Below are 25,267 nucleotides of genomic sequence, written 5' to 3'. Positions count from 1 at the left end.
TGAAATTGACCTGGCCAAGGTCATTGGCAATCTCCAAACATAACTGACACTTTCCAGTGTTGAACTTACTTAGCTTTTCTGTAATAAAAATTACGTAGTTACCAGTACATGACATTCACTGAGTATTCTGAGTTTTTGACATCTAGTGACTCTCTGCTCTTGGACATTTGATGCTGTTGATCACTTGCTCCTTCTCACATAAGTAATTACATTCATTAAGATGTCTCGAGGGGCTGGGGTTGTGGTTCATGGGTAGAGCACTTGCCTGGCATATGCAAGCCCTGGGTTCGATCCTCAGCACCACATAAAAATAAATAAATAAATAAAATGTATTGTGCCCAACTACAATTAAAAAAAAAAAAAAAGATCTCTCAAGTCTATTTTCTTTCCATCCACAATTCCAGACCCTTGACTAGGGGCTACTATCCCTCCAGAACATTCTGGATTGTTATTTCTATAACAAATGTGACTGAGATACTTCCCTGATTGCAAGTCACATCTGGTGGCTCCACACAGCCTATAGTCTCAAACCTGAAATGTACCCCAATATGCAAGCACTTGTATACACATTAAGTGTCTACAAGCCACTAATAGATCATTTACACTATCATTCATATTCAGAAAAAGAAATTCCCCAAAAGATAGCAGTCATAGATTGAGTAGAAGTTCTAAGACTTTTCCCCTATACCACAGTGGAGGTGTGTTCACTTACTTGCTTGGAGACTTCAGACCCTCCATAGTAAGTCCAAGGGCAAATCCTGGCTTTCCAGGCTTATAATGATCTGGCTCCTACCTGCCTTTTCGGCCTCTTTCTCTCCCTTTTGTCCTTGCTCCCACTGCTGTGGTCCAAATGGAAGAATTTGAACGTAAATGTCCCAAACCTACCTGCTTTCTGTCTGCTGTTGTCTTCATTTAGAATGTTCTTTTCCTTTTTTTAATATTTATTTTTTAGGTGCAGATGGACACAACACAATGCCTTTATTTTTATGGGGTGCTGAGGATTGAACCTGGGTCCCGCCCATGCTAGGCGAGCACTCTACCGCTGAGCCACAATCCCAGCCCTAGAATGTTCTTTTCTGCCTTGACTCTCCAGGTCCCAGGTCTGTCTGTCTTACTCATTCCTAAAAGTGCTCCTCATCCACCTGCTTCTTCTTGAAGCTGCTTTTGGTTACTTCTGTCTCCATACCCTGTCCATCCGCCACATACATCTTTTTCTTCTATTAGGCAGTATTTGCTCATCTGCCTCTCTCGTGACACTTTGAGCTTTCTGAGGTCAGGACTATCTTATTATCATAATTATATCCATAGTGCACAATAACAGTAACAATGGCAAGAATAGTAGCTAATGCATTTATAGTATTCACATGTGCCAGGCACTGCTCTGACCTACCTGTGTGGTAGGTGCAATTATCCCTGTTTTGTAAATGAGGATACTTGGGCACTGAGGGTGGAGTGACTTCCTAAGCTCACTATATAGCATGTGAGGTTCAGAAAATTTGGAACTACCTTGAACTCCAGGCAGAGAAGGGCAAGGAAATGCTCAGGCTGAGGAGAGCGGCAGGTGTGGCCCTGGGGCCTCCTGCCTGCCAGGCTGAGCTGTCCTAGCCTGGCCTGCACTGCTCCCTGCTGGCCGCTCTCTCTCCCTGTAGCTCTCCTCTCTCTGCAAGGGCCCCTGCAGGGGAACTAACCTTGCCTTAAATCCCCTCTGCCACCAGAGGTTGTGTCTGGGGTCTGGCAGCAAGTACAAAATATTCGGGGAGGGGAAGAGAGTCAGAAGATCACACAGGGAATATACAAGGACTTCCCTACATTCACGTCTGAAGGAAAATACTCAAACACTCAAATTGGTAAACTCTCTGCCCCCCCAAATTCCATAGGTTATGCCAAAACTAATAGAAACTTTCATTTTCTAAAAAGAAAGTAGTTACATATTTAATTCTTCTTTCGCTAGGCTCTTCTTTAGGACAAAATTGAATGCTAACTTATTGCTATGATTTGGATATGATCTGTCCCCCAGAGGTTCATATGTTGGAAGCATGGTCCCCAGCATGGTAGTGTTTAAGAGGTGGGACCTAGAGGAAGATAGCTAGGTCATGAGGCTCTACCCTCATGAATGAATGAATACACGTCTGGTAGAAGTGCCTAAGTTCCCATGAGAGTAGGTCTTTATAAAAAGAGCAAGCCTGGCCCCTCTCTGATCTCTTGCTTCCTGTCTCACCATGTGATCTCCTCCACATGCACTCCCACCATTGTAATGTCATCTCCATGAGACCCTCACCAGAGCCTAACAGATGCTGGCAGTGTGTTCTTGAGCCTCTAGTGGGTGGAATAACACTCTTTTCTTTTGCAAAGTACCCAGCTTCTGGTATTTTGTTACAGCAATACAAAAAGACTAAGACACTTGAAAAACATACTTACTGGTTCTCAAATAGGGTGCCTAATGAAACTATTCAAAAATACAAATGTGTTGGTTCTGTTCCAAATGGATTCAGTTGGAACCACTCATGGATACTATTTCACTTCAGGATTAAACTCAAGCAACACTTTCCCAAACCCAAAACCTTTAAGACCACTTAGCATCTTGTTTTTTCCAGCTAAAGGAAATTCAATGCCTTTATGTTGGAACTTCAGGGGGAAAGTATGCATTGTCTAGAGGACACCCCTCCAAGTTTCCTGATTCAAGTCTCTCATTGTGTTTGAGATGTTCTTCCGTTCTGTAAATTGTAGGTGACTGATGGCAACACAAAAAAAACTTCTTTCTCTATACATTCAAATTATATCCTGGCTTGTAGAAGTTGAATTGATTTTCCTTTCCCTCTTTGGAAAAAAGCAGTTTTGTTTCCATTTGTACATTCATTTCATCACACTTGACCTATAAGTGGGTCTCTCTTCTTGTGATTGTTTGTGACCTTGTTGTAATATCTGTCTGACTCCCTCAATGAATATTGAGATGAATAAAATCTTAAACATAGGTTTGTGTTTCCCTCTCTCTCTCTCTCTCTCTCTCTCTCTCTCTCTCTGGTTGTTGTCATTGTTACTGGATTATTACTGGGGATTGAACCCATAGCTACTTTACCACTGAGCTTTTTATCCCCAGTCCTTTTGATTTTTTAACACAGAGTCTCCCTAAATTTCTAAGGCCTCAAACTTGTGATCCACCTGCCTCAGCCTCCTGAGCTGCTGGGATTACAGGCCTGTACTACTGCACCTGCCTCATTTTTCTTCTGGGAAAATTATCTTCAACATGCAAATAGCAAGTACTTTCCTTTTCTCTACTCTGGCCATCTGCTACTTTGCTTTGGTTGGAATTTACTCAAGGGAATTTCTCAGAAGAGAACTCCTGCCCTCGTTGTGCCCTTCCTCCATATGCATAATATCTACCATGGATTCCTGGAAGAACAGTGGAATAGCCAAAAATCTTTTATTTTTAATTAAAGGCAAAGAGAGATCAGGGCATTGACTCATCACCGTCTCTTTTACAAATAAAATAGCATAAGCTAAACCAAAATTAAATAAACCCAAGAGATTTTCACTGGACTCCCTCAGTGTTCTTTCTTGATCCTTTCTCACTTGTGTGGTTGACATTTCATCAACACTTACATGTACTAGAATTGTTTTATTCATAATACCTTTGCATGATGCTGTGGAAAATAAAAAGTACCTGTGATCTTCCTGAGTACACAGAATTAGTCTATAAAAACTATTATCACCTTAACTGGAGGTATTGGCAAGAACACATACACAACAAGTTTTCACGTCGCTTGGGATTCCTTATACCATTGTGGCTGGGTCCCAAGGAGGAGCATCCTCAGAGACAGCCAGGAAGAAACTGTACCACCTTCCATGGTGAGCCTCAGAAGTCACTAAGTACATTCTGCTGCGTTCTGTTCAGGTCCACCTTTGAGAGGATGAGACCCGGGTAGCCCCTCAGGGCCTCGTGATTTAAAAGGGCCTCTTGTTTCTTTAACACCTTGCTGTCTCCACCTTGAAATTCTTTAATGATATCTGGACAGGAGCCCTTCATTTTCATTTTGCACTGGGCCCCCAAAACTAGGTTGCCAGTTCTGATTTTTTTTTTTTTTTTTTTTTTTGGTCCATGAAGCCACAAAGACCTGCCCAGACTCATAGGGTGGGAATATCAAGTTAGTCTCCTTTTTTAATTGGTGCATTATAATAATACATAACCGTGGAACTCATTATGCCATATTTGACTACCTTTTTGATGAAGCAGCAGATTTCTTGGACTGTTCTTGGAAATACTGTTGTGGCCTTTTTTTAGAAAATGCTACCTGCCACAGAGGATTGATTTATGGAGAAGTTAAGACAAAACTGGACTTTTAAAAAACTTTCCTCCAATTTATAAACTTCCCAGCCTCCTGCAAAGTCACCTTTGGGTCCTCCCTGCTCCACAAAACCCTCCTAAAGAGAAGCAAAGGCAGCTGAGCCCAGTGGCGCATGCCTGTAATCTCAGAGACTCGGAAGGCGAAGAGGAGAATCACAAGTTCAGGGCCAGCCTTAGCATTTAGTGAGACGCTGTCTCAAAGTTTTTTTTAAAAAAGGCTGAGGATGTAGCTCAGTGGCAAAGCACCCATAGGATCAATCCCAATACCAAAGAAAGAGAGACAAAGGTGATATCAAAGTGTCCATATGTCCATTCAACAAATCCTGATTGAGTGCACACTGGGGGAGCATTTATAAATGACTCAGCCTCAATAGGCTGGGGCAAGAGTCTCAGCAATGGCTGGCACAAATGAAAGGAGAAGAGAAAGCAGAAGGTAAAGGACCAAGAACCCTGAGAACAAAGTCCCAGGGATGTCCAAGAGAGCCAGCTTCCTGGAGACATGGAATCTGTGTGGCCCCCTCCCATACATTCAACAACATCATTCATTCGTTCATTGAACAAGTATCATGTATGCCATTTGTAAGTTTCCACCCTGGTGGAGCTTGCTTTACAAGGTACACACCTGTTTGTCTCATCTATATCTGATTTAAATGATTTTTGGCTTTAGACTTTTGAATTTGGGCTGGAACAAGAACTTGGGGATTATTGAGATGGAGTGGCTATATTTTGCTTGGGCAAAGGACATGAATTTGGGGAAAGGGATGTCATGGTCTGGATGCTGGTGTCCCTAACAAAATTTATGTTGAAATTAATATCCAATGTGTTAGTATTAAGAGATAAGATCTCAGGCAGGGGGTATGGCTCAGTGATAGCGCACTCGCCTGGCATGTGTAAGGGACTGGGTTCGTTTCTCAGTACCACGTATAAATAAATAAAGGTCTATCAACAACTAAAAAAAAATTTTTTAAAAGACATAGGGTATCTGGGGGAGTGATTAAGTCATAAGGCTCCATCCTCATGAGTGGGATCAGTGCCCCTGTAAAAGAGGTTGGAGGCGGCTGCCTTGCCCCATCTGCCACGGAAGGACCAGGGAAGGCAGCACCTAGGATATGGAACTGGAGGGTATTATGTTTAGTGACATAAGCCAGACACAGAAAGATAAATGCCGCATGTTGACTCATATGTTAGTAAGAATAAAATCCATCTCAAAGGCAAGAGCAGAATAGTGATTATAAGAGACTGGAAAGGTTAGGGAGGCAGAGGATAGAGGATAATGGGATAATGGTACCAACATTCAGTTAGATCAAAGTAAGTTCTAGCATCCTACAGCACAGTAGGGAGACTGCAGTCCACTACCAGATACTGTATAAAAAACTAGAAGAAAGGAATTTAAAGATTTCAGACACAAAGAAATAATGGAAGTGTTAATTATCCTGATTTAATTTTCCTGATTGCATCTTATAACATTACTCCATGGATACATACAATTATTATGTATTATTTTCAGGAATTTTGAGCCAGTCTTTAAACCAATTTTTCTCGAAACTGGACATGGGAGAGCATTTATGCCATGACAAGGGAATACTGAGCTTAGGATTTTAGAGCTGTTTTATGTCAAAATAAATGACATTTATTTATTTTTATCATTGTTGCTTTGTTTATTATTTATTACTGGAATATTTTAACAATTTAAGTTTTTCAGTGCATCTTAATTATACAAAACAATGGGGTTTTGTGGCACATTCATGCATGCAAATAACACATGTGATCATATATGATCCCCTCTCCCTGATCGTCTCTCCCTGATCCCCTTCCACTTCTCTAATGGTCTCCTTGCTTCTTTCACAACATCTTTTCCTCCCCCTAGATTCCACATATAAAGGAAAACAAAACCCTTGTCTTTCTGTGTCTGACTTATCTTGCTTAACATTATGATCTCCACCCCCGCCCATTTTTCTACAAATGACATAATTTCATTCTTCTTTATGACTAACACTGGGTTGTGTATATGTACACTGCATTTTCTTTATCTATGCATCTATTGCCGGCATCTAGGCTAATTCCACAAGATGTCTATTGTGAATTGTGCTGCAGTAAGCATGGGTATGCTGACTGTAATTCTTTTAAGCATATAACCAGGAGTGGCCTGGCTAGATCTCGTGGTGGTTCTATTTTTTAGATTTCTGAGGCATCTCTGTACTGATTGACTAATGTATTGATCTACATTCCCTCCATAGGTATACAGGGTTCTTTTCCCCCCTGCATCCTCTCCAGCATTTATTGTTTTGATGTTGTTGGTTTTGTATTCTTAGGTGAAAGCCATTCTGACTGAGGGGAAACAGAATCACAAAGTAATTCTGATTTGCATTTCCCAGATGGCTAAAATTTGGAACATTTTTTTCATATAATTACTGACCATTCTTACTTATTTTGAGGAGTGTCTGAAGAAAAGATATTTCTGATGGGCTCAACAAACCTTTGGAGGTACTTTAGCAGCATGAGCAATTTAGTCATTGCTGTCGTCACCTTCGGACAAGTATCAGGATGGTCAGGATACGTTTTGCGCTTCTTTGCATTGTATGACGTTTTTGTATATTTTAAAAATCGAATGAAAAAATGCTTCGGAGATGGAAAGTCCTGCGTGGTGATAACCACCCACACGGTGACGGCCGCAGCTGGCTGACCAGGGGAGGACACTCAGTCCTTGGGGCACGCGCACAGGTGAGCGCTCCCAGGCCAGCTGCGCGTGCGCACAGGTGTGCTGCCGCCCTCCCTGCCGCTGAGTTTGGCCACCTGCCCGGGAAACTTGTCGCTCTCGGGCGGGGACACGGAACCGGGCCATGGAAGATTCGCTGGGGACTCGCGAGCCCCGGGTTCGAACGAGAGAACGGGACCCGGACCGGCGCCCCCGCCCGGACCGAGACCACCACCCTGAGCGACCGCGGGACAGAGCCGGGGACCGGCGCAGGGAAAGGAATGGGGACGCGCGGAGGGACGGGGACCGGCGAGGGGATCGAGACAGGGACCGGCGAGAGGATCGGGACAGAGGGAGGGACCGAGACCCCCACCAGGACACACACAGGGACGCGGGCCGTCGCTCAAGTGAGCAGAGAGGTTGGGAAAAGTCCCGCCAAAGCCGGACGCGGGACACAGCCCCGGGACCGACCTGGGACACAACTCGGGGACAGACCTGGGAGGCAGCCCCACCTCCTTGGCCCGGGCCTTGGGAAACCCCGGAGCCTCCCGCCCCGAGGAAGGAGAACTTCGGTCGCCGTGCACCACAAAGGTGAGGGGACTGCTGGGGACACGGGGCCCTGCGACCACGGCCAAGGCCAGCCTGCGCTGCCCTGGCTTCCTAGGAAGTCCATTTAAAAGAGGAAATACCATTTCTCTCTTTTGTGCCCTCGGAAGTGACCCTGGAGAGAAAGGGAAGCGTAGGGTGCCCCCACCGATCCCAGATAAAGCAGAAAGCACTCCTCTTGGCAGAGGCAGGGCTGGGACCAGGTAAAGAGGAAGACGGCCCCAGGACAGGAAAAGCCAGGTTCACGTGAAGCTCCTCCCTAGCCCCTTAGGGCTTCAGACCCTGACTCTTCTAACTCTCCTCTTCCTTCTTCCCTTCCTCCTTTAATTCTTCTTCCTTATCCTCTTTGTACTGGGGATTGAACCCAGGGGCGTTTTTCCCCTGGGCCACATTCCCAGCCGGCCCATAGTTTTTAAAAAATGTTTGAGACAAGGCCTCTCCAAGTTCCTGAGACTAGCCTTGAATTTGCCACCTTTCTGTCAGCCTCCTGAGTTTCTGGGCTTACAGTCAAGCATTACCGTACAGCTCCTCCCCAACTTTCAAAGTCCTGGTCCCTGGTGTCCAGATCCAAAGAAAGTCAGCCCCATGAAGAGTTAATAATAATTTAACTCTTTAATAATTTAAATTTAACATTTAACCCCTTTAGGACTATATGCATTTCAGAAACAGCTGGGAGAGAAGCTACACTTTTAACCAAGGAACTAAATCTACCCAGACTTTGTTCACGGAAGGACATAGATTTGTTTCCCTCTTGTCAGTGAGGTCTTCAAGGCAGCCTCTTTCAGATCTCACCTTGAGACCCCACCTTCCTTAATGAACAAACTTTGCTATCCCTGCCTTGAAGAACAAGGAATTCCCATAAGCTCTGGTAGAACAAAGATCATGATGTTCTGGAAGATCATGTGTGCTAGGGAGAGTGGAGATGGAAGACCCAGGCCACCCCTTGTCCCCATGTGCCCTTCTAGGAAGCTGACATTTCATCCAAGTTCACAAATGGTACTGAATGTGCAAATAATGTGCCCAGTGCTGTGGGACTGAATTGATAGGATATTGTTCCTGCCATCCCCAACAAGGAGGCACACAGATCCTGTGGCAATGATTGCCTCCTGCTTCCACTGTGGGTCTCAAAGGCTGAGCCCAGTCTCTCGCAGTTGTGTCCACACAGCTGTAAAGCTACTATCCTGAGTTTATGTTACATTATCTAAAACCAACTAGTATGACAAAGGTTGCACCCAGATTGGCACTAGCTGTTGTTTCTCTGACTAAAGCCACATTGTACAGCAACTGCACCACTAGGAAAATCGAGGGCTGCCTTTTTAAGTTTCCTTATAAACTAGAGTCCCAGTTCCCCCACCCCAAAGTGAGTGAAGGAAATACTTTCATTTTTTGCTTCGTTTGCTCACCACCAATTGGAGGTTTGAAACCAAAGGGGCAATTTATTCCTGTTTTCTACTTAAGCATTGATTTAATGGATAGGATGGCGGGACAGGGCTGCAGAGATCTACCCTCTTAGTGTTCACAGCCTGGTATAGAAGAATGACAGGTCAGATGCAGCACAGTGTGAAATGGGCTGCAGGAGAAACTTGGATTAGGAAAGAACAGAGCTGGGCTCCTGAGCAGGCTCAGGCAGGCTTTCCAGAGGAAGGACCACAAGCTGAGTTCTAGAGAAGCAATAAGAAGGGGAAGGCTGAAGGAGGAAGGTGGAAGGTGTTTTAAGCAGAGGAAGTGTCTGCAGCGACCCAGATGCATGGGAGAGCACGTCATCTTTTGGGGCGAAGGTCAGTTTCAGAGTCTGGGTCTGTGAGCCTGAGGCTATAAGTGTAGAGAAATAAGCAAAGGCCTACTGTGCAGTACTAAATGTTTAAGGATTTCAAATCTAAGATAAGCTCTGTGTTCTAGAACGATCCCTGGAGCCTAGCAAGTAGAATGCAGCCTCCTATTGAATCTTAGAACCCAGAATGTGCTAGATAAATGTGGGAGAAAGAAGATAGAAAGTGCCAGGATTGGTGGAGGAAGAGAACATAGGAAGATCTCAAAAGTTGTTTGTAGCCCCCATCTTCCTGGAGAATTTCCACAGTAACCACAGACAGAAGAGCATGCCAACCTGGACTCCATAGTCGTGTAAATACACACTAGTTCTGAGAGGCCTAGTGCTTGCCGAACTGAGAACCTCAAATCTTAGAGGCAGCTCCCAGCTCCCTGGTTAGGCAGCTTCCACAGGCAGATGCCCTAGCATCCAAGGCAGCACTTAGGTGTTCGGGATTATAGGATCGGTCTTGGGGTTAACTAGCCGTGTTGGGTCACATGTTTAGATGTTTGGTGGCGTCACTAAACCAAAGAAGCCTCTGGAGTCTGAAATACTGTGGCAGAGCTTGTTTCTGTTCTGCACATTCTGTAACATTCAGGCCCATCGCCAAGAGTCAAAGAGTTCTAATACCGACTGAGCCACTGAATTGGAGGCCCATTCCTAATGGCTGTGTGTGCTTTTCAGTTACAGCGAACCCAACTCGGGGAGATATGTGCCCTCGCACCCCAGGCCTGGACTAGAGGAAGTGGAATATTACCAGTCAGAGGCGGAGGGGCTCCTGGAATGTCACAAATGCAGATACCTGTGCACAGGGAGAGGTGAGCCTTTATGGAGTCCATGTACTGTTTGCTGTTGCAAGTGGTCTGAAAGCAGGGGACAGACTTTCCTTTGGGGTTCTAGTGTTTTCATTTCCATACCTATCTGAGGTTCTTGCTTTCCAAAAAAAAAAAAAAATAGAAAGAAATAGAAACTATTTTATGAGCTATCATTCTCCAGACAAGAAACCAGAGAAATAAAGTGATTTTTAAGAATACCCATAGCACTCATATAAATATGCCCTACACAGAGAAACGTTGGATCCTTCGCATTTTCATCTCCATACCTGCATGAAGTTCTGTCTCTCCGAGCAAAGGAAAGTGTAGAACGGGCTGCTCGCCTGGAGCACGGAGCAGCCATGTTTGCAGTTTCCTGACTCCAGGGGGGAGCCCCAAGGGCTGCAGGTGCAACTGGCCGTGAGCTGCCAGGTGTTGGTGGGGGCTTCTCTGACAAGGTAGCTGAGTTTGGAGAGAAGAAAAATCACCCCAGTGGGCCATCAGGTTGCAGCCCAGACCACACAGACAGGAGCAAGTGGTCTTCTTGGAGCCCTGACGCCCAAATACTTCATCATTAGCTTTTGATCCACGCCATTGGCTGAGATGCACTGTAAGAAATACATTTTACATTAAGACCAAGTTCACACGCACAAACAAAAATGCCATGAAACTCCACTTGCCTTACTACATATCAAACACATTGGTATTTTCTGTTTTATTGGAAGCAAAAAACAAAAAACCTATTTATTGAGTACATGAAGTCTGAAAAACACTGAGCTAATATTAAGTGTCAGCTCTCAGGGTTCTCATCTTAGCGTGGGTCCTGCCCGCGCCAGCAATGAAGAAAATCTGGTTCATCAGGGTGAGCCCTAATGGTATGTGGGATTTGTAAGCAATCTTCCTGGGCTACGTATGAATTAGGGAGAAAACAGCCCAGCCTAAGGGAAGAGATCATGGAGCTTCTAACTGAAAATGTATCTTAGGGTGATTACAAAGATGTACATGATTATAGGATTATAAGGAACTTCAATGAAAGGCCTCTAGGCAATCCCAGTGTAGGGATCATTACCTTAATTTACATATGTTGGTGCAGCCTCCTTGCCTTTTAAGTCTCTCAACAACTCCTGAGGCTCAGAGAGGTACAACAAGTCATCCAAAGTCACACAGCTGTTACATGAAGGAGCTAGGATGGAAATTTAGAGCCTGACCCTAAGTCCTCAAGTAGTTTACTTGCTTAGTTTCTTCTTTTCTTGATCATGTAAATAACAGGAACAAGCCAGAGGCTGGCTAACAGGTTTCTCCCTAGAGACATTTTTCTTTTGAGGTTGATTTACCAAGAGGAAAGGGCAGGGCTTAGGGCCTCAGATTGAAACAGACCCTGTGGTTTAGGCTTCATTGCTTCTGGCACTTTGGCTTTGAGCCTGGAGGTTGGGTTTCTAAGTCAAGGTAGTGAAAGAATAGTTCGGCCTCCAGAAACTAACAAATGAGGGCTTGAAAGGAACTCTGGATGGACAAAGACCCATAGAGATACACAATACGGCATTGTGTTGAGAGAAACAACCACTGAACTTGACTCAAGCAGGAAATACATGCCTGGATAAAGGTCAGCTGAAGCTCTTTAGACCCACCTTAGAGTGGATCCTCTGTGACTTCCTTATCAGGGAAGTCATGCCCCACCCCCAACAGACTTGCAAAAATTGGGAACAATTGTAGCCCTCCTTCTCTTTCTAGGGAGACTGGGCTGAAATCTGGGCTGTGATCTAACTCAGAAAGCTCCATGGATTACTAGGAGACCAACAAAAAGAGGCAGGCCCCAGATTTACTTTTACAAGCGAGAATTCTCCGATACTAAAAGCTTTTGGTGTAGAGATCAGACTGAAGCCAAGTCACATGCACGTATCAGGCCACCAGAGAATCCTGTGCATGTGCAGGTTGTGCTCCTTTATTATTGAGAGAGATGGGTAAGCCCGGCAGGAAGGTGCATTTCCTGCCTCCTGCTTGCACCCCGCAGCTTCTCCTTTCCCTTTTGTTTTTTCCCTCTTGCCTGAGACCCTTGTGCTCAAATCATGGGGTTTGCCTTCAGCCTCTCGCCTTAACTGCAAAGCACGTTTCAAAGACTAATCTTCAGCCAGGCACTGGTGGTGCCCACCTGTAGTCCGGCTACTTGACAGGCTGCGCAGGAAGATCCTTTGAGCCCACAAGTTCACCAGCCTGGGCAGCTTAGTGAGAGCTTACCCCGCACCCCCCCCCCCAAAAAAAAAAAGGGTTATTTACTCCACGACAGTTGTCATTTCTGGAGTCAGTAGTGCTGATCTCTCATTCAGAGTCTTGAGGTGTAGGTGCTGAGTTCTGAGTTTGTTTTTCAGAGGAGCAATTTCCTGACAAGGAACCTGAGCTGGAGGAGTTGCCAGCACAGTCCATCCTGGGCCGGAGGGGAAGGACAGGGGGCCCCACTGCCAGTGGCATTTATCTGTGATGGCCCTGAAAAGGTTCAGGGTAGAAGTTGTGGTCGTTTTCTAATTTACGCTCACAGTCCCCTCTTTTTGTGTGTTCCGCTGTGGACTGCACCACCGGAGCTTCCGCAGTCCCCTTTATCCCAATGCTTATTGAACACCCTGTGCAGAACCTGTCTGCACTGAGATCAGATCAAGATTTCAAACTGCAGCTGACTTTAAGACTGTTAACTGATTAACAGATCTGAATGCCATGGCCAGAGTCCAAGTAAGGAGTGACCCTAGGCGAACTGCCCGGGTTTTCCTGGTTTTATTTTGTCTTTTGTGCGGTATTGGGGACTGCACCCAGGGTACCCTACACTGAGCTACATCTCTGGCCCCTTTCATTTTGAGACAGGGTCTCACTAACTTGCAATCCTCCTGCCTCAGCCTCCCAAGTCACTGGAATTACAGGCACGTGCCACCCTGCCAGCTGAACCTCTGGTTCTTAGGGCAGAGAAAGGTGCTGGCTCAGAACCATATTCCCTGGAGTTCTGAGAGGGCTGTCTACCCCAAGGAAAGCCTGGGAGCTTCTGGGCTTTATTTTAAGGGTGCCATTGGCCATTTCCATAACCCGAGGCATTCTTTTGTGGTTACACAAAAGTTTTTTGTTTGTTTTTTTTAAGAGAGAGAGAGTATGTGTGTGTGTGTGTGTGTGTGTGTGTGTGTGTGTGAGAGAGAGAGAGAGAGAGAGAGAGAGAGAGGGAGGGAGAATTTTTTAATATTTATTTTTTAGTTTTTGGCAGACACAACATCTTTGTTTGTATGTGGTGCTGAGGATGGAACCCGGACCACACGCATGCCAGGCGAGCGCTCCACCACTTGAGCCACATCCCCAGCCCTACAGAAAAGTTTAAAAGAGGAATAAAGGGTTTGGTGGGGGCTGTAGTCCTTCTAACGTTTTTTAAGAAATTCCTTTCATACAGCAATATGCTGGGAAAGCCTAAATGTCCCTTACATTGCAATGATTTAATTGTGGCCATCATATTTTTTTTTCTTTTATTTAAGAGAGAGAGAGCTACCGCTTGAGCCACATCCCCAGCCCATCATATGTTTTTTAAAGTTATGAAGTAGATTTATATTTACTGAGATAGAAAAATATTCATACTATATTCTTAAGTGGAAAAATAGGTCATACAATAGTAGATAAAAGCAAAGAAACAACAATAAAAATTATGAACATGTGGTTCAAAAGTCCAGAAACTAAATTGTCCACCAGGCACTATGGCATACACATATTATCCCAAAGGATTGCAAGTTCAAGGCCAGCCTCAGAAACTTAGTGAGACCCTGTCTCCAAATGAAAAAGGCCAAGTGGGATGGTGCATATCTGTAATCCCAGTGGCTCCGGAGGCTGAGGCAGGAGGATCTAAAGTTCAAAACCAGCCTCAGCAACTTAGTGAGGCCCTAAGCAACTTAGTGAGACCCTGTCTCTAAATAAAATATAAAAAAGGGGCTAGGGAGGTGGCTCAGTGATTAAGTGCCTCTGGGTTCAATTCCAGTACCAAAGTAAATAGATAGATAGATAGATAGATAGATAGATAGATAGATAGATAGATAGATAATAAAAAATACTGGAAGGTAGCTCAGTGGTGGAATGCTTGCCTAGCATGCTCAAGAGGCCCCGGGTTCAATCCCTAGTACCATACACACCCACATATACATACTCACCACATATATGTGTGTGTGTGTATGTGTGTGTGTGTATAAATATATAAATATACACACACATGTGTATAATTAAAAAATTAATATATATTGTATATAATGTTCACAGTGGTTAATTTATTTCTCTTATTTACATTTCCTTTCTTGCAATAAGTTTTATAATTAAAGAAAACAGTGATATTATTTGCATTTGGAAAGAGAGTTACAGGTGAAGATGGCATTTCAATTAAAGAGTACCATCATTTCAATTAAAGAATACATTGATGTCACACAGGAAATAGGCCAGCTGGAAGCAGGCCTATTTCCCTTGCAGCCAGGGAAAGGCCACTGGGCTGATCCCAGAGCGTACAGTGCCAGCTCAGAAATACCAACTTTCTATTGTGCTGAGCAAAAGAAGCCAGAGTTCATGAAAGTACATTACTGTATGATTCCAGGTACATGACATTTAAGATAAAACCAACTTCTAATCAGAGGAAGCAGGTCAGAGGCTGCCCAGGGAGAAGGAGAGGAGTTGACTACAAAGTGCTCCTAGGGAAATTCATGTGCTGTGTATCTTGATTATGGTTACACTTGTCAAGACTCATCAAGCCAGTACATTGAAAGTGATACATTTTATTGTGTGTAAGTTGTATCTCAATAAAGTTGATTTTAAGGAGAGCAGATACCTTCCCTAGTCCAAGATAAAGAAGCCATGGGCCCTGAAGGAATTGAACTCTGGGGAAATATTCCAGCCCAAATGATTACTCTTTAGGGAAACTAAATAAAATGAAATTAAACTTTAAGACATATTTGTGGAATTGAAGTCTAGGAGTAGTTTCTTTAATCCAGTAAGTATCCTAAAATAAATTAACTTAATCTTTGATATTTTTAATAAGCAAAAAACCACAGTTATCATTTTTTTTTTTTACTGCTTACCATTGAGCTCACTCCCAGGCCCACAGACATTTTTTTTTTTTTCTAGTTGTTGATGGATCTTTATTTCATTTATTTATATGCGATGCTGAGAATTGAACCCATGCCTCATACATGCTAGGCAAGTGCTCTACCACTGAGCCACACCCCCAGCTGCCACATTCAATGTTTTGATGTATAATTTCCATGCTTTTTTAAAAACTTCATTGTATATTTTTAACTGCTATGATCTTCTTCAAACTTGGAGAAATCTCTTTCAAATTGAAGAGACCATAGAGCACGCATAAAGAGATGACTTTTTTTAGTGTTTTAGGTGGTAGTATGGAATGTTCTCACCCTCCCTGCAGGATGTCTTTCTTTCTAATGGGCACGACTTCTCTCCCCTCTTTCTGACCTCTCCTGGGCAGGCCGCTTTGCTCTTGGGGAGTTACTTTTTTCATTGCAAAGTATTTCCAACACCATTTCTAGAGACCATGGTTCCGTGCTACCACCTAATGCTAAATTACACAGCTTTGGTTGCCCCAGGGAGCAGAATGAAGAGCAGGGGTCTGAACTTCCTTGGGGAAGATGAGCCTGGAGGTGGAAGAGCCTCCATTTGCAAAAACAGCATCTCTTAAAATGGTAATGCACCCTTTTTTTGCAGCCTGCTGTCAGATGCTGGAGGTTCTGCTGAACTTGCTGATCCTGGCCTGCAGCTCTGTATCTTACAATTCCACAGGGGGCTACACAGGCATCACCAGCCTGGGGGGTATTTACTACTACCAGTATGGGGGAGCTTACAGTGGTTTTGAGGGTCCAGATGGAGAGAAAGCCCAGCAGTTGGATGTCCAGTTCTACCAGCTCAAGCTGCCCATGGTCACTGCAACAATGGCCTATAGTGGAGCCCTCATGGCCTTCTCCTGCCTGGTTATTGCCATGGGTGTCCTGCGGGTCCCATGGCACTGTCCTCTGTGGCTGGTGATCGAAGGCCTATTGGACATGCTCATTGCTGGGGCATACATCCCAGCCTTGTACTACTTCTTCCACTACCTCTCCGCTGCCTATGGCTCGCCTGTGTGTAAAGAGAGGGAAGCACTGTACCAAAGCAAAGGATACAGTGGCTTCAGCTGCAGTTTCCATGGTGGAGATATAGGAGTTGGGGTCTTCGCAGCCCTGGGTATTGGGGTTTTTGCCGTGGGAGCTGTCCTAGCCATCAGGGGTTACCTAAAAGTCAAGAAACTGAAAGAGAAGCCTCCAGAAATGTTGGTGTTTTAGGCTTCTTAAAACATTCTACCAAATATAAGTGATGGAAATTACTCTGAACTACCATCTTTTGTAAGAATTCTTTGTTGTAAAACTTGCCAGAACTTCAAAAGTAGCAAGCCAACTTCAGTAGAGGTGGGCTTAGCTCCTAGTTGTGTGAAGCAGCATTCTTTGGCACAACCAACTTTGGATCTTGGAATCCTCTGTTATTAAGGGAGTAACCAAAAGAAAAATTTTTTTAAGATGTTAATGGATTTTTATTTTATTCATTTATTTTTATATGTTGTGTTGAGAATCAAACCCAGTGCCTTGCATATGTTAGGCAAGCGCTCTACCACTGAGCCACAACCCCAGCCCCCTAACCAAAATTATTTTTTTTAATAAATAAATAAATAAATAAATAAAGCCTGGAATCCAGGACTCACAGGGGAAAGGCATGTGGTACATAGTGGCACACACTGTAATCCTGGCAACTCTGGAGGCTAAGGCAGGAGGATTGCAAATTCAAAGCCAGTCTCACAACTTAGTGAGACCCTGCCTCAAAATAAAAGAAAAAGTACCAAGGATGTAGCTCAGTGGTAAAACATCCCTAGGTTCATTCCCCGGTACTAAAAGAGACAGAGAAAGAAGTATAGTTCTTGATTAAATGAGGGAAAATAACCAAGCAAATTGAAAGTACCTTATCTTCAGAGTTCATCAGAAGTCACAGAGGCAACTTCAGCCTGAACTGTTCTGTCTTCAGCAGATAGTCCATAGTCCTTCCGCTGCCTCAGTTCACTGGGAAAAGGGGGCAGGGCTTCCAGAAGAACTACCCCTGGAAAATTTAAGTTGCAAGTGGGCGTGGGCTGGGCAAAGAGGAGTCAGATTAACTCACTGGGTTGCAAAGAAGCTATTCTGTAAGCCCCTCACAATGGCTTGAAAACTCAATAAGTGTTTTGTACCTCTCCTAAATGTATCATTGTATGAAGAATTAAACCTGAGGTCTGGAATTCAGGATCCATCCAGAAGAAAAGAATGTACAATCCTTCCCAACAGAAGAATGTCACTTTTGGCCAGACAACTTCATGGGTTTTTACTGCACATGGAATAATGACTTATGGAACATTACAATATATTTTTGGTACAAGTCCATTCTTTGCTTATGTGAATCCAAACAAAATAATCCAAAGAAAAATTTGAATTTCAAAATGATGGTTCTCTTTAAAATATGTTTATATAATTCTCTTGAATAAGGACAATTTATTGCATTTAGAAGATAAGTTTGAGTTTAGAAAAGGAAGTTCAGATACATGTATGTGTATGATTGTCAAATTTCTTGAATAATACATAAGAAAGTATTAACAGTTTGTAGAGAGAAGGGGATTTTTTTTTAATTTTTAATTTTATACATGACTGAACATGTATTCATTTTAGAAAAATAAAAAAATGTAAAAGTTGGATTTGCTTTCCTCCATTTTTGTTTTTTTAAGAATTAAATTTATAGTGCAAAGGCAGAAGTAGACATATGATTAAGGGGTATTATATGGCCAGCCACAAAAACAGCCTTACTCAGAGAGATGCTATTTATAGCAAAGATCTGTGAGTTTTTGAGTCTATACTTCTACAGAGTTCTTTGCTGTCTTTCTGAACACTTGTTCCATCCCAACTTGGATATAAGTGACAGCTATCTCTGGTGGTCATCCCTATCATATTTCTCTGGTGCCTTTGTCTCTTTCTGCACTAGCAGCTTGCTTAAAAATACTTGAACCTGTTTGATATTGGTAGCTAAGCCAGCTCAGGCTTGGCTGGTTCCTGAACAATAAATAATACATGATCATATTCCTTCAACAGACCCAATATCATTAGACCCAGAAGTCAGCTGTTATCCCTCTCAGTTGTTGCCGTCAGTAGGGTGATTCACAAGAGCTAGATTTATTCCATTTCGGCCCAGCAGATGTGTGCTACATGGATCAGGACTCCACTGGTTTGGAAGAATCTGTCCCAGAAGGAAAATGGTCATATTTCCTGTATCTTGGGCAGTTTGGGTCTGATGTTACTTGGATTTTTAAATCAAAAGAATGCAGCTTCTCAAGTGAGAGCCCATGACTGCTGTCTCTCTAGGTCCTTCAGGAATTTGTGTGGGCCCTCAGGAGATAGGAATAGCAAGCCCTCTGTCGCCTGTGTCCTTTAGCTGCCCAGATTATAGACTTCATTGTGCCACCTATGTCATTGATGGTTGTCTTAATTCTGGAAACAACACTCTTCATAAATCTGTCCCATTTCTTAAGCCTCTCACCAATTTACATTTTAGAAACAATAACCTGTGATTTTCAGAGACAGTCATCCCTTGGTATGCACAGGGGAGCTGGTTCCAGAATCCCCCGTGGACACCAAAATCTAAGGATGTACCAGACCCTTGAATAAAATGGCAAAGTATTTGCAACTAATCTATGCATATTCTCTGTATACTTTAAATCATCTCTAGACTAATTACAATCCAGGGGCTGGGGTTGTGGCTCAGCGGTAGAGTGCTTACATAGCATGTTCCAGGCCCTGGGTTCGATTCTCGGCACTACATGAAAATAAATAATAAAAGGCATTGTGTCCAACTACAACTAAAAAATAAGTATTTTTTTTTAAAATTACAATCCCCAATTCCATGCAAATGCCATGGGAATTGTCATTTTTGCTGTATTGTTCAGGAAATAATGACAAGATTCTACGTGTTCTGTACAGTTAAATTTTTTTTTCAAATATTTTCAATCCTTGGTTTAATCTGTAGATGCAGAACCTACAGGTATGGAGGGCCGACTGTACTTGGCCCTCACCACAGCCTTGTGGGATAAGACTGGAAACCTTGTCTTCATTGGTCAGATAAAGTGTCTGAGGCTTAGAAAGACTGAATGACATGGGCAATATCACAAGGCAGGAAACAGTGGGGACTTGAACCTGGTGTTCCCACTCCAGGTCCATTTGCATTTCCCTTCTTTCTCTCCTCTGAATCCCAAGGAAATGATAACAGACATTCTCCTCAGAAGGGTCTGGGACCTCTGTTGGTACCAGATGAAAGCTAAGCTCGGACAAGAAGATATTCAATCTCTGTTGGCTCTTACTATCTTGCAGCATTTGTGTATTCCTTAAACTTAAAAGAACACTGTCCCAGGGCTGGGGATGTGGCTCAAGCGGTGGTGCGCTCACCTGGCATGCGCAGGGTGCTGGGTTCAATCCTCAGCACCACATAAAAATAAAATAAAGATGTTGTGTCCACCGAAAACTAAAGGGTAAATATTAAAAAAAAAAAAGAAAAAAGAACACTGTCCCCAGTATGCACCATTAAGTGAACAGTCCAAGTATCCATCATAAATAAATCATAAACCATGTGTAGAGACTTGAATGGACTTTCTCAGTTTATGTGTGGATACTTGACTGGATACCAGTTTATGTGTGGATACTTGATGGATACCATTCCATCCATGCAATGGAGTTGGAGGCCATGCACAAAGAATGTGGTCATTCTGTAGAAACCGATGTGGAGAGAGCGGTAGGGTATAGTAAATGCAAAATGCAAATACAGACCTGCGAATATGGTACACTTTTGTGAAAAAAGCCAGAAAGGGGATGAAATGCTGACGTGTATGCTTTTATTTGTATAAAGGAACACTGGACAATTGTAATGGAAACTTAAGTGGTTAAGGATAGAGAACCATGTGTAGAGACTTGAATGGACTTTCTCAGTTTATGTGTAAGTTTTGTTTTGTTTTTGTTTTTTGGGGGGGATTTTGGTAGTGAGGATTGAATCTAGGGGTGCTTAACCACTGAGCCACATCTCTAGCCTCCCGGACCTTTTTTTTTTTTTTTTTTAAACAGTCTCACTAATTTGCTGAAAGTAGCTTTGAACTTGAGATCCTCCTGCCCCAGCTTCCCAAGCCACTGGGATTACAGGTGTGCACCACTGTGCCCAGCTAATGCTTATGTTGTTTTTTAAAACTTTTTATGTTGGGCTAGAGATGCAGATCAGTGGTGAAGTGCTTGTCTAGCATGCAAAAGGCTCTGGGTTTACATCCCCAGCACCACAAAAAAAAAAAAAAAAAATTCATTTTTATATATTCACAAGTCACAAAAATGGTACAGAGAAATGCCTGTGTGCCCTTAACCTGATTTTCCCCAATGTTACATCTTGCATAACTATAAACAATGTGTGTATTCTATGCAGTTTTTTCACGTGTAGGTTGTGGTTACCGCCACCACCATCCAGAGCTGCCCAATCATCACAGACATTCCTGGTGTTTTTATAGCCACACCCATCTCCTTTTCCTCTCTCTCAGTATGTAACCTTTTGAGCCTGGCTTTTTTTCGCTCATCATAATTCCCTTGAGATTCGTCCACGTTGTTGTCTATGTCAACAGCTAATTCCTTTTTATTGCTCATCAGTGCATTCTGTGGCATGAGTGTACCTGTGTAATTGTTCACCCACTGAAGGACATTGGGATTGTTCCCAGTATTGGGCTATTATGAATAAACCTACTGTGGGCTGGGGATATAGCTCAGTTGGTAGAGTGCTTGCCTCACATGCACAAGGCCCTGGGTTCAATCCCCAGCACTAATAAATAATAAATAAACCTACTATGAACACTACTGTATGTGTTCTTTTGTGGACAAAAGTTTTCATTTCTTTAGGATAAATCTCTTAATCTCATTATCAGTCACAGGGTTACATGGTAAATGTGTATGGAGTATTTATAAGAACAGCCTAAAATTTCTCAAAGTGGCATTCTGATATTTCAAACATATTTTTAAAACAACCACCCACCAAAAGCAATTCAAGAATGTTGATGTTGAATGTGACCATGTTCTTACAATCGGGTCAGCAGATCCGCTAGTCTGACCTGGTGAGTGATGTCAGTGTTTACCTTGACTCTCTCTTCCTCTAGGTGTGGTACAGATAGTGGAGGTGATTTTGAACGGGATGGTTCTCATGTGTATTGTGGCCTCCTACTTTGTCCTTGCTGGATTCAGCGCCAGCTTTGCCAGTGGCGGTGGCTTCGGAAACAACTACTACTCACCATTTGAGGGCACTGAGCTGGAGGAGGTTCGGCAACTGGACCAGAAGTATACAGTCCTCCGGGCGCCTCTGATATATGGCGGTGTGGCTGTTTCTCTGGGGCTGGGTGCCCTCACCATGGGCGTTTTACTCCAAGGAGCCAAGAGCCTAACAAAACTGCCTAGAAAGTGGCTCCTCTTGGAGGCCGCCTTCAGCCTCCTGGCAGCAGTGGGCTACTGCGTAGGCATTGGCGTTTACCTCCACGTGACATTGCAGATCAACTCCACGGACACCTGCAAAACAAGAGAGAGGCTCTACGCCCGCAAGGGTCTCACCTGGATGAACTGCCAGCTGGCAGGCACCGATGGAGCAGCAGCCACCTTTGCTTGTCTCCTGGTGATTATGTACAGTGCCAGTGTGGTACTGGCCCTGCGGAGCTACCGGGAACAGAAGCTCTACAAAGACAGCCAAGAAGAGCAGAGAAATGGCAGGGATGTCCCAGAATACCTGTGGTCTGGGACACTCTAAGGGAGACCTTCTGGAACATAATTGTCAACCCAACCCCATTGTCTCTCTCAAGAGTCAAGTCTTTCACAGCCACTGCAAACAATTGGTTTTCACATACTCAATTTTATAAGTGCTTCTTTTGGTACGAATGCAGAGTTAATGGTCTCATTTTTCTGTTGTAAAGGGAGATCAGTATGTCCTTGTTGGCTGACCCGATGATCACTTGAGAAAACTACTACAAAAAGCAACATCAGAAGTCAAGCTATCCCCTGATGGTGATGCTATCTTACCATATGATAATGGTAGAAATAGCCAACTAGCCAGAGAAATTTCAGAAGCTGAGAACAACACATCTGAGGGTAACACATCCAGCGTTATAGTAGAAATCTCACCTGTCATAACTATCTTGAGTCGTCAAAAGGAATAAGCAATCCTTGCTTGGTTCAAGGGAAAGACTGTAAAGCAGTGCTGTGAGTGAATTCTAAATGGGTAAATCTCCCCTGTCCCCAGAGGGGAAGAATTCTTCTGTTTGAGTGCCACCAGTGTCCCCTGCACCTGCATACTGCCAAGCAGCCCCCGTCTTTAAGAGATGGGAGTTGGGTTTCTGGGAAAGAGATGTTTTCAGCAAACTTGATTGTCCTCAGGACCCCTGCCTCGGGGCTCAGGGAAAATATTTCCTACCAGCTATTCCTAGAGGGTTTCTATTCCCATCCACTGGAATTCATTTTGAAGTATTTTAAATTTTTTTAAACATGAGGCTTCCAAATAGTGAGAAAACTCACAAGCTTCTTAAAGATGTCATTCAACTAATTTCAAAGATAAAGCAGTTAATTTTACTAGACTCCAAAGGCTAATTGGAGAACTTCTCACTTCTGCATTCCCCTACTTGCAGGCCTTCCAAGGAAGAGAGTGACCCTCATCCCCCTGCACCATCTTCATAATGTAACAGATTTCTGACATGGAATCTTGAACGTCTTTTCAGTAATTGTCATCTGAAGTGTTCTTGTACTTTACAGTTAGTCTCAAATGTTTCCGTTTGTGTCAGATCCAACTAGAAATATTCACATTCTCTTTATCTGGGTCTTTTTCACATTCTCTTGCTTTTCCATAGCTAATTCTTATGGAACCTATCCAAGACAAAAAAAAAAAGTCAGAAGTAAAATTCACAAAAAAATGAGAGAACAAAGTTTGGAAGAAAACAACCAACTGGAAATCTCTATTGCTCAGTTGGAATAAAGTCCACTATGCCACAGAAAGGTGCTTCCTGTCACCCTTAGCCTGGGGCAGTGACTAGAGTCCACACAAATTTCTCAAGTGGCAGAGATTTTAACAGCAGTAAAAAACAAACACCCACTCCTCAAGAGAACAATGCACACATACACTGGTCTCAACTAGCGTTTATTCTCAAAGATCATATCCCTGTTAAATGATCTTTGCCCATGCTGGGCCTTTTGCTAGATAAAATGGGGACTTTGGACTACTTGACTTCAGCTTTGTGCCCAGGCCCAGCTGGGATACTGCTCCTGAGATGCAGCTCTCTTCACTGATAGGAGCCTATGGGTGAATTTAACAATACTCATGCATGTCCACGGTTTTATAAGGTTCAAAAGCTTTAGCACTTATTCACCACTTGTCAAGATTTGTTATTCACGTGTTATAGAAAACAAGGTTCAAGAAGACCAAGTGTTTTACCCAATAATTAACATTTCATTGAAAGCTATGGGCCAAGTACATCACTGTGCTCAAGTACTTTGGGTCCTCTTATTTAAGTTCATGACCGATGACAGATACTATCTTAACAAATAAGAACTACTGGGTGGGGATGCAGCTCAGTGGCAGAGTGTTTGCCTAGCATGCATAAGGCACTCAGTTCAATTCTCAGCACGAGAGAAAGAGAGAATTGAGAGCACATGAGTGTGCAAGCCTTAGGAAAGTGCCATAACTTGCCTAAATGACAAAACTTTCAAGTAACAGACAGAACTCAGACCTACTGAATCACCTGATGGTGACTAACATGCTTTTGCCTTCAGTGTCCTAGGGAATGTTGTATGAAATGCAGAACATATCCAAAGAAATGTTTCTGCCACCCTGACCAGGGAGGCATATCTTATGGAACTAGGGTATTAAAGTAGATGGTGGTGTAGTAACCAGTAATCAGGTGTTGAGGCAACAGTTGTCAAACCTAAGTTTTCAAAATGTTCATTCTCTAGATGAGGAAATCTGCAAAATGCCTTTAACATGGCCTTTATTTGGAGCAAGGTAGCTAATCTTCCTTGGAAGTCAGGAGACAACAGTGGGGGCAAGGATGGCAGCACCCATTTGTAGGCTTTAAGTAGATTAAAAGTATGTTGGAAGCAAAAACCACTAAACTGATGTTCTACCATGAAGCCATTATGTTATGGAACATGTGACGGCCCGCTCTGCACACAGCCTGTCATCACCCACTTTGTGATTCTTTAAGAAGAGCTGCAGATCATTTATAATTGAGTTTCTTCTGATCAGCTAATAACCTTCATGTCAATAAGGACTGCTTCCCATCATTGGGAACATATGAACCAAGTCAGGATATGATGTTTCTTAAAAACCTTTATTGCTATTTCACTTGAAATGGTGCTGTTTGTGTGTAGTTGGAGTGTCCCCCAAGAGTCCACTATGATTGAAGGCTTGATACACAGGGTGGTGCTAATGGGAGATGAGGTCTTGTGGGAGGAGGACCTCAGGTCACTGGGTACAAGTCCTCAGAAAATGGATCTCCTGGGATCCTCTAGTAGTTCTGAGGGGATTGTTATGTAAAAGCCTAAGTTGGGTCCCACACAGCTCTCTCTGCTCCTTGATGTAAGATGTAATTGCTGGCTCCCAAACATGCTTCTGCCATTGCTATCCACCATGACATGATACAGCTGAGACCTGAACCAATGCCAGTGCCATGCCCCTAAGGCTCCCAAACTCTTCTTCAAAAGTAAGCTGTGTCAGATATTTTGTTACAGTGATATAAAGCTATTACAAAAGGTGATCAAGAATATAAGGTCCTTGCTTAGCATCTAGATGGCCATCTTAAGTGACAGCTGCCATATTAAGGAAAAAGTTTTGCTTTCCTGCCCAAGGGCCTTTCTGAGAAAGGCTCACCTTTCCCTCATACCAACCCAACCCTTAACCACCGGCAT

The 25,267-nt window shown here is 43.4% G+C and overlaps 1 protein-coding gene across 2 annotated transcripts; it reads left to right on the top strand.

Annotated features, from left to right (window-relative positions):
• The first annotated feature begins 7,182 nt into the window (after positions 1-7,182).
• Positions 7,183-22,124, top strand: Marveld3 (MARVEL domain containing 3). 2 transcript variants are annotated; one of them, XM_076839356.2, is made up of 3 exons: positions 7,183-7,628; positions 10,141-10,268; positions 21,487-22,124. In XM_076839356.2, the coding sequence occupies exons 1-3, from the start codon at positions 7,183-7,185 to the stop codon at positions 22,122-22,124; spliced, it is 1,212 nt and encodes a 403-aa protein (XP_076695471.2). The 2 variants fall into 2 exon arrangements, with proteins under 2 accessions (XP_076695471.2, XP_076695472.2); XM_076839357.2 differs by lacking the exon at positions 21,487-22,124 and adding an exon at positions 15,978-16,588.
• The last annotated feature ends 3,143 nt before the right edge of the window (positions 22,125-25,267 follow it).

The sequence above is a fragment of the Callospermophilus lateralis genome, chromosome 18, assembly GCF_048772815.1.
Source record: "Callospermophilus lateralis isolate mCalLat2 chromosome 18, mCalLat2.hap1, whole genome shotgun sequence".
NCBI classification, from domain to species: domain Eukaryota; kingdom Metazoa; phylum Chordata; class Mammalia; order Rodentia; family Sciuridae; genus Callospermophilus; species Callospermophilus lateralis.
Note: the sequence above shows the minus strand (reverse complement) of the source record. Positions and strands in the feature narration are given on the sequence as shown.

Coding starts and splice junctions, on each gene's coding strand:
- Marveld3 (XM_076839356.2), top strand. CDS start 7,183: ATGGAAGATTCGCTGGGGACTCGCGAGCCCCGGGTTCGAACGAGAGAA. Junction 7,629..10,140: donor GGTCGCCGTGCACCACAAAG/GTGAGGGGACTG, acceptor TTTCAGTTACAG/CGAACCCAACTCGGGGAGAT. Junction 10,269..21,486: donor ATACCTGTGCACAGGGAGAG/GTGAGCCTTTAT, acceptor CTCTTCCTCTAG/GTGTGGTACAGATAGTGGAG.